We start from the raw sequence: 12,367 nt of genomic DNA, 5'->3' as shown, positions 1-12,367 counted from the left end.
CCAGGTTCAGTATCTAGGGGTTCCTTTTCAACAATACAACACAGAACCAACTCGAGTCCCACCAGTAACCCGGGAAAATTACACACCACCCCTGGGTGCCTCTGAGAGGCAAAACTTCCCCACTTGGAAGCACAGAGTCTGAATGTAGAAAAGAAATGTCTAATGAAAGGAGGGAAGTCACCTGACATTAATTAGGGAAAATGCCACAAGCAGGATTCATAACCATAAAACTGTGAGCAGGACACCCACCCCAGAGTGCATAGGGCAGTGCCTTCTGCCTCATGTTCTTGAGTGCTACAACCAAACATTCATTTACTATGCCACACTCTTCTCCCTCATCACACCCCACTCACAGTTGTTGTCCTGGGTCAGTGAGGCTGCAGGGTTGAGAGGTGCATCTATGTGAGTTCATGACCCAGTCCAGGAAGAAGGCATCTTGCTTCACCCTATGAGCACTTGCTCTGGCCAGCTGCCTGCTTGCCACTCCTATTGGCTGCTCATCAGTGACCTTTTACTGCCACCTGCCTCTCTGCTGTGACCTCTTCAGGTCAGTCACTTGGTGTTTGTTTGGCTCTTGGCAAGCAGGGCAGAAACATGGCCCAGTACAACTGATTTTAGCTCTGATTGAGCATTTAAAATAACAAAGAGGCTCCTCAGGAAGCCTATTTAGCTCTTTCTTTGAATAGTGGAGAGGAACAAGTTAACCCAGAATGGAGAAAGGCCTTAGGGAAAGACCACAACTCCTGACTAGGATATCTTTCCCCACCCCTCTTACTTTCACAGGGCTCTGGCATTGAGGCCCCTGGCTTAACGAGGTCCTTTCAGCTGAGGGTGAGCCCCTCATTTGAGACAGGTTAAGCACAGTTCTGCTCCCCTTCATTCATACAATAATGACAATAACATTGGTAACAGCATTCCACTACCTCTGCATTCTGTACTAAAGTGATTTGTAATCTGCCACCAGCCAACGTTGATCACTTTGAGTAACACAGCTCTATCTGGTGGATGTCTAGGCAGAGTAGGTGTGTTCATGTAAATACAATTTGCTCCTGAAGTCTCTCCCCCTCCCAGCTAGCTGTCAGGGGAGAGCTCATTCAGAACCTGCTTACATAAAGAAAATCAGCCTCGCATGGTGACAGAAACAGCAGTGAGAAAAACTGCACACCACAAATCGATATATCAGATCCTACTTTATGGCCAGTGATCCTAAACTCTGCCGATATTGATCATACAATTTTGAATGGGCCGGGCAAAATCAAGTATATGACATTTCTGGTAAATGAGCAAAAGTGACATATCTCAAAGTCACACCATGAAAGAGTGCTTGAGAATGGTGAGAAACTGAATCGGCATTGGCTAGTTTATTCAAAATCAACTGACACGAAGTGTGGGCCTAGTGAATACAACTACTGGGGAAAAGGCCCTGCCCCAAACACAATTAACATTGGACAGCTTAAATGAGGCTGTCCAAAAACTGATGGTCCAACAGGATGAGATGCTGAAAGTAATGACTTAAGTGATGAAAGGTAAAAAAAACTTCCACTAATATTCCAAAATACCCAAGGGCACTGAGATCCAAAATATCCCCACTGAAGGATGAGCTGGGAAGGTACATTTGTTACATTTGTGAAAGGCCAGGGCATACTACCCAAAAAGGTCCACTGAGAAGAAGAACAGAGTCCCATGCGCTGGAAACCAATGGAGCACCAAGAGTGAATTGTCCATGCATAGTAGAAGGCCAAAAAGTGGCAGAAGGATTCCTAGGCCTGTCATTGGTGGAAAATCACTCTGCATACAATGTTGAAAGGAACGTGAGCGATGCCATCATATCTAGTGACTTCGGTAAGCAAGCATTTGGAGACTGTCTAACTGCTGAAATATGTATAGCGGGGGTGAAGACCAGATGTTTGTTAGATACTGGCTCATAAGTCACCGCCATTACTGAGTCACATTTTCAAAAATATTTGAAAGACAAGGAGCTGACCATGCACAGCACACAGTTTGTACATCTAACAACAGTTAATGGACTGGCAATCCCAGCAGTGGGATGCCTCGAAGCAGACACAGACTACATAGGCCAGTCACTGCCAGGAAAATGCATCTTCATCCTCAATGGCAAAGCCTCTGAAAGGAACCATATAGGAGAAGGAGTCCCAGGTATTCTAGGGGTGAACATCATTAGTGAGCTGAGGGAGCTACTGTTGCCAGTAGAAGGAACCAGGAGGATGAACTGTCATGGGCCCTCTAAGAAGAGACACAACCATTCACTGGGCCCTATGGGGCAGATTGGAAATGTTAGAGTGGGCAAAAACCAGAAAACTGTTATTCCTCATCAAAGAAGGAAGATCCTTGATGAACACTGCAGGGTACCAATAGATATCGAACTCTTGTAGAGCCTACATCTGGGGTAAACCTACCCAATGGGCTCCAGCCAGCCAATGTACTAATGCCATCTAATGACATCAAAGGAAGAGTACCAGCAAGTCTTCTAAACTCAAGTTTGAAGGCTGTGGAGTTGCATCCTCAAAACAGAACTGCAGAGGTATACCGGCCTGAGGGAGTGGTTCCTCAGGTGAAGGTAACATTTGAAGAGAATGGGAATGAGTTGCAGGTGACAAGGAGGGAGCAGGGAGGACGAATTACCTTTCCTCAAAAAAGATGTGGTGGGAGACTGCCAGTTTCAGTTCAAGTGGCACGCCAAGGGCTGATTCCTGCACAGGTGGCTAACTTAAGGGCGTTGCCAGAGAAGCATCAAGAAGTATTTTCTAAGGATGAGGTGACCAATTTGAATGATTGGGTAAAAGGTCACCATGACAGGCTGAAGACAGACTGTGAAGTAGCTCTCAGAACAACTAAAGATACAGCCCAAAGTAGGAAAAGGACTTATGATCTCAAGTCCAGTAGGGTTCTGATCAGACCTGGTGACTGTGTACTAGTTTGTAGCCATAGATGCCGGAGGTGTAATAAAATACAGGACAAATGGGATCCAAATCCCCACACTGTGGTCATCCACAACAATCCCGAACTGCCGGTTTGCACTATCCAGACTGAACAAAGAGGTCCTGAGAGAGCAGTACATAGAGACCCGCTAAAATGTTGGATTTTTAGTCTGACAGGGCTCATAGGAGGTATATAGCAGCATTTCCTGACGAGACTGAAATCAGTGGGGCAAACCCAAACCCTGATGAAAATGGCCAGATCCCTCAAATTGACCTAGTGTTACCCAGGGACAGGGAAATAGAAAAATGGGTAATGAACCATCAGTCCTAAGAAGGTTCCAGAGAACTACTAAGGGTGTACTGCCTGTTAAACTTAAACTTAGAGATGATTATATTATTGGTTCTATGTAGTGTTTTAATGAATATTGTCATGTATAGTATAAAGAAGTAGATGTAGAATGTTAAATATGTTAAATGTTATTTTAATAATTGTTAATGGGTTTTAATATGACATGATGTGGGTATATGTTGTTGAGATGGGGACCGGATGTACTGGTGTGAATATTGTGGCTGTGGCAAAATTTTAGTAAGGGGGAATGTAAGGGGACTATTGTCCCCTTACTAAAACTCAGTGGGGGTGTTTTGGTTGGCTTGCTCCCAGTACTAAAAAAAGGGGAAGGTCAATGGGAAATCAGGACCCTGTACCTGACAGTCCCCAGGAACAATGTGGAGAGGCCAATGCTCTAGGTCAGCCTGATTGACAGCGTGGGCAGGCTAATAGGGAAACAGGAGGCCAGGGGGGTTCCATCCTCTGTGGGAGCTGGAATTACCTGATGTGAGGAACTGGGAATGTTCTTAATGTTTTCTCTGAATACTGGGGGGGGGGCTCAGTTTCTGGCCGACCCTTTGTCACCTGGCAACTAATGGCCAGGCCCTTCCCCCCTGCAAGAGGATGCTAAAGGTGTTAGAGACAAAGAGATCAGATGACCTCCTGGCCCAGGAAGGGAGCTGAGGAGAGGAGGAGGGGCTGGGGGGGGGGTTCAGTCTGGAGCTGGCTGGGGATGAGGAGTGAAGTGCAGATGTGGGGGTCTGCCTCACTGCCCCCCAGAATGGACCCGGCCGAGGAATCCCATTCGCTGTATCTACAAGCGCTGTTTTAGACCGTGTTCCTGTCATCTAATAAACCTCTTTTTTATTGGCTGGCTAAGAGTCACGTCTGACTACGAAGTGGGGGTGCAGGACTGGGTGGCTTCCCCAGGACTCCGCTGGGGCGGGCTCACTGTGGGAAGCGCACGGCGGGGCAGAGGATGCTGAATACTCCAAGGAGAGACCCAGGAGGTGAAGACGTGTGAGCTTCTTGCCCTGAAAACAGTCTACTCCAAGGGAGAGGAGGCTCCCCAAAGTCCTGACTGGCTTTGTGGGGAGCAGTTCCAGAGCATTGCCCGGGAACTCCATGACACCAGGGTCAGACAGAGTGGGGCTGAGCTAAGGGGAAAGCAGGGGCCCAAGCTGAGCTGGGGAGCAGGGCCGTGCCAGCCAGAGGGGCCAGAAAAGCTACCCAGAAAGCAGGTCAGAGCTGGGAGCAGAGTCACAGAAACAGCCTGCAGAGCGGACCTGTGCTGGGAGGAGAGCTGCAGCAACCAGAGCAAGAGGGGCCAGAGAATCAGCCCAGGGAGCTGGAGGCAGAGCAGCAGTAGCAGCTGTGCTGAGGCAGAGTAGAGGAGCTGGAGCTGGAGCTGGGGATAGAGCAGTCTGGAGCCGGGTGCAGTGAGCAGCTGGTGAGAGTGAGGGGGACCTTGGGCAGCGGGCCAAGTGCAGGGAGATGCCCCTAGCCAAGAGGCTCTGCAGGCCAGACTGGGAGGAAGGTCATAACCCTGACCAAGGGCAGGGGGTGGGGAAATGCTGGGAAGAAGGGTTCTGTCACCTAGAGTCTGAGAGTGTGAGGCCACCACCAGACCAAGTGTCCAACCCACAGCATCCTGGAGCACAGCCAGGGCCTGAGAAGGAGGCCTGGGACTTGTAGGAACAGACTGAACTTCCCTGACATCCCACAGACACTGGTTGTGACGCCCCCATGCCACAGAGCTGGGTTATATGTTTTCCTTTAACCTTTCCCATGTTGTCCTTATTTTTTTTTAAAAAATGATTGCTGTTTAATCAATTGTATTTGTTTTGAACTATATGTAACAATCAGTGGATCAGGGATGCATCCAGTGCAGAGAGAGCACCCCAGAGTGGGGTCACCCTAGCCCCTGCCCTAAGTGACCATGACAAGGTTGGGGGGTTCAGCTCCCCAGGAATCCTGGGCCCAGCCTTGGCGGGGTTACAAGGACTCTGCCACACTGGAGAGTAGAAGAGGAGCCCTTGAGGTCAGTCAGGCCTCTGGGTAAAGGGAGTGAGAGCGGGGTAAAGGGAGTCCTTTCGCTAGCCAATTTCACCATGGTAGTTTATAAGCCAGGAAAGTTCCCCACAACAGCGTGACCATCCCCCTCCTGCTGCATCATAACAATGTGATTGGCATTGGATAGCCAAAGGCCATGTGACACCTGTCTGACTATCCAGGCATAAAAGCATAAGAGCAGGTAGGTATCTGTATCTGCTGCAGAGAGTTCACATAGCTGTGGTGGGACTGGAGTGATGAATGTGACTCTGATTTTTGCTGAAACTGCTTACTCAGCCCTGCCCTGCGGGCCCAGTGCTTCTGTATCTGCTCAGCACCCTTTGTGACTTGGACCCTCTGCCCAGAGGCTCTAATGGGAAGGTGGATGAACTTACCGAACTTCTCACGCAGATCCTGGCACTCTGGGGAGAGAAGAAAAGGAGACAATCATGTGTTCAGCATGGGTTTTTCCAAGAACAGTGACTTGGGGTTGTCTTTGGGTACACCTACACTGCAGTCTGGGCAGGCAGACAGGTGCTAACTTTGCTTGAGCCAGAGTGCGAAAAGCAGCAGGGTAGGCAGGAGGAGCACATGCAGCCACTTGGTCTAGCACCTCAAATGCAAACCCACTTGGAATCCCTGGGTACGTACTCAGTTGGCTACCCTGACCCGCTGCACCTGTTACCACAGCCACACTGCTATTGTTAGCACTAGCTCAAGCAAAGCGAGTGAGCTACCCAATCAGGAAGCTCACTCCCAATTGCAGTGTAGACATATCCAACAAGCCAATGGTCTCAGAACTCACATGACATGTCAGACAAAACTGTTGTTAATGAACAACAGATGATGTCCCAGACTAACCCCTAAACAGAGCCCAAAAATGTCCCCAGGGGGCAGCACCCACAATGATGGCACTGCAGGGAATGAGGGAAGGGAGCACCAAAACAGAATGTGTATCCAGTGCTTCTATATCCTGGGAAATTTTCCAAAATCTGGGAATTTTTGAGTAAAATGTTTCAACTTGGGAAATTGGGAATTTTCATTCAAAACCTAAATAATCCTGGGAAAATTTCATAAAAAGTAAAATATTTGTGCTTCTTTTAAATTTCCCTCCAAATGCATTCTTCGATTGGTGAATATTTGTCACGTGATTTTCATAATCAGGCTGTGCTGCTCTCCTATTGGTGGTGCTTCAATGGACTATATCATGACGGCACAAGTGAAGTGATAAGTGTGCACAGAGTGAACTCAGAGCCCTGCCATTATCTCTTGAATTAAATCAAATTGCAACTTTAAAAAGCAAACTGGCAAATTGCTGGCACTATTATGATGGGTCTCGTGCTTTCTCTTCTTTGGGGGGGGGGGCGTTTCAGGGCACCATTTCTTGTCCCTGGATTGGAATATTAACTGTCCCACTAGAGTCCTAGAGGAGGGGAGTGGAGATGGAGGGACCTGGGCCCGCCCTCTACTCCAGGTCCCAGCCCAGGGGCCTTGAGGATAGTGGTGAACCACGTGAACTGACGGTTCCTTCCCTGGGCTACTTCCCTCTCCTGCCCTTCAGCTTGTGGGGGGCTTCCTGCCCTCCCTCTGCACAAGCCAGGTGCCCCTTACCTAGGGTCTAGGACTTCTTAGCCCACCACAGCACTTCTCCAAACTGTCCTCTGCTTCCCTCCAAACTGTTCTCTGCTCCAATACCAATCCTCTCTGCTCCAACTCCCACACTGTCTGATTGAAGCAGGGGTTTTATGATGTGACTGACTGCAGGTGCTCTAATTGGCTTCAGGTGCTCTAATTAATTTATAGCAAACTTTCTTCCTCTTACAGGGAATAAGGTTCCCTTCTAACCCTCTCCTGCTGCCCTCTGGCCATGCTGTATCCCCTCCCCCCTGATCAACACCATGGGATTGGGCTACTTGGGACGAGAGGCAGTGTTGTTGCGATAGGCCATCAGCATTGCCATGTTGGCTTCCAGCCCTGTGCTGTACCCAGAAATGGAAGGTCTGCAGGGATAAGAACTACCTAGTCACTCTTGCGTTCTTCTCCTTGTTCCTGTGCATCCACTGGAGCGGGGCTGGTCTGTCATGAGGGTAAACCACCGCCCCAGTAGATAGTAGCAGAGAGTCTCCATAGTCCATTTTACCTCCAGACGTTCCTTTTCAACAACAGCGTACTTTTGTTCCCTGGGGAGGAGTTTCCGGCTGAGGTACAAGATTGGGTGTTCCCCCTCCCCTACCATCTGTGAAAGGACGGCTCCTAGCCCTACCTCTGAGGCGTCTGTTTGTAGGATGAATTCTTTCTCGAAGTCTGGGGCTATGAGTACTGGATGGCAGCATAAGGCTGTCCTTAAATCTGCAAATGCTTCTTCTGTCGTATCAGTCCACTTTACTATCTCGGGGCCCTGAGCTTTTATCAGATCCATCAATGGCCCTGCTCTTGTGGAGAAATGAGGGATGAATCTCCGATAGTATCCCACTATCCCTAGAAATGCTCTGACCTGCTTTTTGTGGACTGGTCGAGGCCAACCTTGTATTGCCTCCGCTTTGTTCCATTGGGGTTTCACCAAACCTCTCCCTACTACATACCCAAGGTATCTGGCCTCAGCTAGTCCTATCACGCACTTGAGAGGGTTAGCAGTGAGGCCGGCCTTCTGCAGGGCGTCTAGCACTGCTTCTACTTTTCCTAGGTGCGTTTCCCAGTCAGGGCTATGGATGACTATGTCGTCTAGATAGGCAGTGGCATACTTGGCATGGGGTCGCAGTAACTTATCCATAAGCCATTGGAATGTTGTAGGGGCCCCATGGAGTCCGAAAGGGAGGATAGTATATTGAAACAGGCCATCGGGTGTAGAGAAGGCAGTCTTTTCCTTGGCATTCTCGGCCAGGGGAATTTGCTAATATCCTTTGGTCAGATCCAGAGTGGTTAGGTATCGGGCCTTGCCTAACTGATCAACTAGCTCATCAATGCATGGTATCAGATAGGCATCGAATTGGGATACTTCATTCAATTTCCAGAAGTCGTTGCAAAACCTCAGGGTGCCATCAGGCTTGGGGACTAGGATGATAGGGCTGGACCACTGACTGTGAGAGTCTTCAATAACCCCGAGTTCCAGCATCTTCTTCACTTCCATCTGAATTTCTTCCCTTTTAGCTTCCGTTATTCAGTACGGTCTTATCATCATCCTTACTCCAGGGCTGGTGACAATATGATGTTGGACCAGTGTCGCACGGCCCGGTTGTGTACAGAACATCTGGTTCCAGTGGATCATCTCAAAGACCTCTGTTCATTGTTCTGGGGTTAATTCAGAAGATATCTTTACCTGCCCCTGTGGGTCATCTGTCTGGGGTGGAGCTCCTCGAATGACCAGACATGTCTCTCGGTCACGCCAGGGCTTCAGTAAGTTGACGTGGTAGATTTGCTCTGGCTTTCGGCGGTGTGGTTGTCTGACCTTATGGTCCACCTCCCCAATGGCTTCCTAGCTCCCAAAACTCCTAGCCAGCTGGCATGGACCATATGAGATAGTGATCTCATATGGTCCATGCCAGCTGGCTAGGAGTTTGCTTTCTGCTGTCAGCACTAGCACCATCACCCATTCCCCCAGCTGAAATCTCTGTACTTTCGCCCAACGGTTGTAATATGTCCGCTGGGCCTCTTGTGCTTTTTCCAAATGTTTTCGTACTATAGGGGTTACTCGAGTTATTCGCTCTCTCATCTGTGTCACGTTCTCAATTACATTCTTTCCTGGATTGGGTTGTTCTTCCCAGTCTTCCTTGGCGATATCTAATATCCTGCGTGGGTGGCGTCCATATAGTAGTTCAAAGGGAGAGAAACCAGTGGACGCCTGGAGGACTTCCCGTACAGCAAACATTAGATACGGTAGAAGGGTATCCCAATCTTTTCCATCCTGTGCTACCACCTTCCGGATCATACTTTTAAGGGTACGATTAAACCGCTCAACCAGTCCATCTGTTTGTGGATGGTAGACTGAGGTCCATATGGCCTGGATGTGGAGTAGGGCACATAAGTCCTTCATTAATTTTGACATGAATGGGATTCCTTGGTCTGTCAGGATCTCCTTAGGGATGCTCACTCTGGCAAAAACCCGGAGTAGTTCTTTTGCTATTGCCTTGGATGTGGGGTTTCTTAAAGGAATGGCTTCTGGATACCATGTGGTGTAGTCAAGGATGACTAGTACGTTTTGGTGGCCCCGTGCCGATCTTTCCAATGGGCCCACTATGTCCATGGCTCTCCTCTCAAAAGGGACCTCAATAATAGGCAAGGGTTCTAATGGGGCCCGCAAGTAAGGTCGGGGGTTATGCAACTGGCATTCAGGGCAGGAGGCACAACAGCACTGGACTTCTGCGCGTATCCCTGGCCAATAAAACCTCCTTAGGACTCTATCCAGTGTCTTGTCTACTCCTAGATGTCCTCCAAATAGATGACTGTGAGCTAACTCTAGTACTGCCCTTGTGTGTTTCCGTGGGACTAAGAGTTGCTCTACTTCTTCCCCTCATATTTGCTCCATCCTGTACAAGAGATCACGTTTGAGCACATAATATGACCCTGGGCCTTTGATCTTTCCTTCCACAGGTGCACCATTTACTTCCACTACCTCCTCCCTCACATTCACATATAGCAGATCATTTGCCTGGTCCTGCCCAAAATTCTCATGTGCAGTACTGATCTGACCTAATTCTAGGGCCCTATTTCTACTCTTCCCCCTGGGTTGCTCCTACTTGGGCTAGGAACCGCTTCCAAGTCCTCCCTGGACTAATTCTCTCCTGGCCTCCTGAAAGGGTTCGCCTACCCACAAGGGTAGTTTTTTTGATTCTCGGCTAGAATCCTGGTCCCTAATCTTTTATCTGCCCTCCTTTCTTGCCTAGACTTTTGGGGTTTCCCAGGGGATGAGAATAACTCTGGAGCACATTCGGCAAACATTGGGGTGAGGCTATCTGTAGGTGCCTCCGTCTCAGCCAGGGGGTTGCTACGATTCCCTGGCTCTATTGTGATAAGTAAACTCTCAAACCCGGGGAAGTCCTTACCAATTAAGACAGGATAGGGGAGCTAGGGGACCACCCCTGCAGTCACCCTTGTAGTATTCCCCTGGATCTCAATCCGTACTGGGATTGTGGGGTAGAAATTCACAGTGCCATGAACGCACGTTACCCCTGTGTTTTTGGCCCGGGTTAGTTGGTCTTGCCCCACCAACTTCCCCGAGACCAGCATGACAGCACTCCCAGAATCTATCAATGCTGTGGTCTTAATACCATTCATTTTTACTGATCTTGTATACTCACGTGAGGTCATTGTGACCCCTACCAGGCCGATTAGGACACATTGCTCCTCGTAATCCCCCAGATTACACTGCATAGGTTCTTCCCTGTTGGGGCATTGGGCTGCTATATGCCCCAATTCCCCACACTCATAACACCGCCCCCTTATTCCGGTTGTCACCCTCTGCCTGGGGCTATTTGGCCGGCCCCCCACCTCTCTTCCCAAACCCCTAGGTCCCTTCTTGGCCTCGGGCCATTCCTCAGTGTCTTTCCTCCCTGTTACAGGTCTCCTGTAGTTCTCAACAGTCTGGGGCCTTGGGTTTGGGACTGGCTTCCTGGTTTTCTGTGACTATCCGCCTGGGGTCTGGAACAGTTCACGGGCTGCCAGCTGTCTTTCCACAAGAGAGACCAACTCATCATAGGTGGAGGGGTCATTCTGGCCAACACAAGCCCGGAGGCCTGGTGGTAGCCCCCTCATATACCGGTCCAGTACCAGGACAACCATCATCTTCGCAGAGCTGAGGGCCTGACGGTGGATCAGGTCAAACAATTGTGATCGGGGTGTCTTGTCCTCCGTATACTGCCACTCATGGAACCTCTGGGCTCGCAATGCCATAGTTACTCTGGATCTGTCCAGGATCTCTGCCTTCAGCTGAAGTAATCTGCTGCAGTTTCTGCGGCCATATCATAGTAGACCTTCTGGGCCTCTCCACACAGGAATGGGGCGAGGATACCAGACCACTGATCTTGGGGCCAGGCCTCCCGCAGGGCTGCTCTTTCAAAGGCCAGGAGGTATGCCTCCACATCATCCTCCCATGTCATTTTCTGTAGGCAATGGCTGGCCCATATGGTCCGGGTCCCTTCACAGTTGCGGTTCAGTTCCATAAGGGCCTTCATCTAGTTCACCAGATCTTTCAGCAGGGCTCGGTCCTGGGCAGCCTGACTCATCAACAGATGATTAGTTTCCTGCTGCATCTGAGTCGTCTCCTGTTGGGCAGTTGCTTGGACTCGGGTAGCCTCCTGCTGCGCCGCGGTGCCTTGTATTAGGACCTTGACCACGTCGTCCATCTTAAGGACAGGAGGGTTTTGGCTAGCCCTGGTGTAAGTCCCCAGCGTGCAAATCCCACCCCTGACACCACGTGTGGCACTATTATGATGGGTCTCGCACTTTCTCTTCTTTGGGGGGGGGTTCAGGGTGCTATTTCTTGCCCCTGAATTGGAATATTAACTGCCCCACTAGTGTTCTAGAGGAGGGGAGTGGAGAGGGAGGGACCTGGGCCTGCCATCTACTCCAGGTCCCAGCGCAGGGGCACTGAGGATAGTGGTGAAGCACTTGAACTGATGGTTCCTTCCCCTGGGCTACTTCCCTCTCCTACCCTTCAGCTTGTGGGGGGCTTCCTGACCTCCCTCTATACAAGCCAGGTGCCACTTTACCTAGGGTCTTGGCCTTCTTAGCCCACTATAGTACTTCTCCAAACTTTCCTCTGCTTCTCTTCAAACTGTTCTCTGTTCCAACACCAATTCCTCTCTGCTTCAACTCCTCCAAACTGTTCTCTGCTCTAACACCAATCCTTTCTGCTCCAACTCCCACACTGTCTGATTGAAGCAGGGGTTTTTAACATGTGACTGACTGCAGGTGCTCCAATTGGCTTCAGGTGCTCTAGTTAATCTATAGCAAACTTTCTTCCCCTTACAGGGCATAAGACTCCCTTCTAATCCTCTCCTGCTGCCCTCTGGCCATGCTGTGTCACAGCACAAGCACACATTTACTAGGGATT

At 49.7% G+C, this 12,367-nt stretch overlaps 1 protein-coding gene across 1 annotated transcript in view; it reads right to left on the bottom strand.

Annotated features, from left to right (window-relative positions):
- The window catches only part of LOC123350604 (butyrophilin subfamily 3 member A2-like), a 70,412-nt gene that overhangs the window by 4,063 nt on the left and 53,982 nt on the right, over positions 1–12,367 (bottom strand). The window contains exon 25 of the mRNA XM_044989256.1: positions 5,715–5,741. Within this exon, the coding sequence (XP_044845191.1) occupies positions 5,715–5,741 (27 nt within the window). The remainder of the gene's footprint in view (positions 1–5,714; positions 5,742–12,367) is intronic.

Source organism: Mauremys mutica, chromosome 15, assembly GCF_020497125.1.
Source record: "Mauremys mutica isolate MM-2020 ecotype Southern chromosome 15, ASM2049712v1, whole genome shotgun sequence".
Classification (NCBI taxonomy): domain Eukaryota; kingdom Metazoa; phylum Chordata; order Testudines; family Geoemydidae; genus Mauremys; species Mauremys mutica.
The sequence above is the reverse complement of the archived record's forward strand: the minus strand, read 5'-3'. Positions and strand labels throughout refer to the sequence as shown.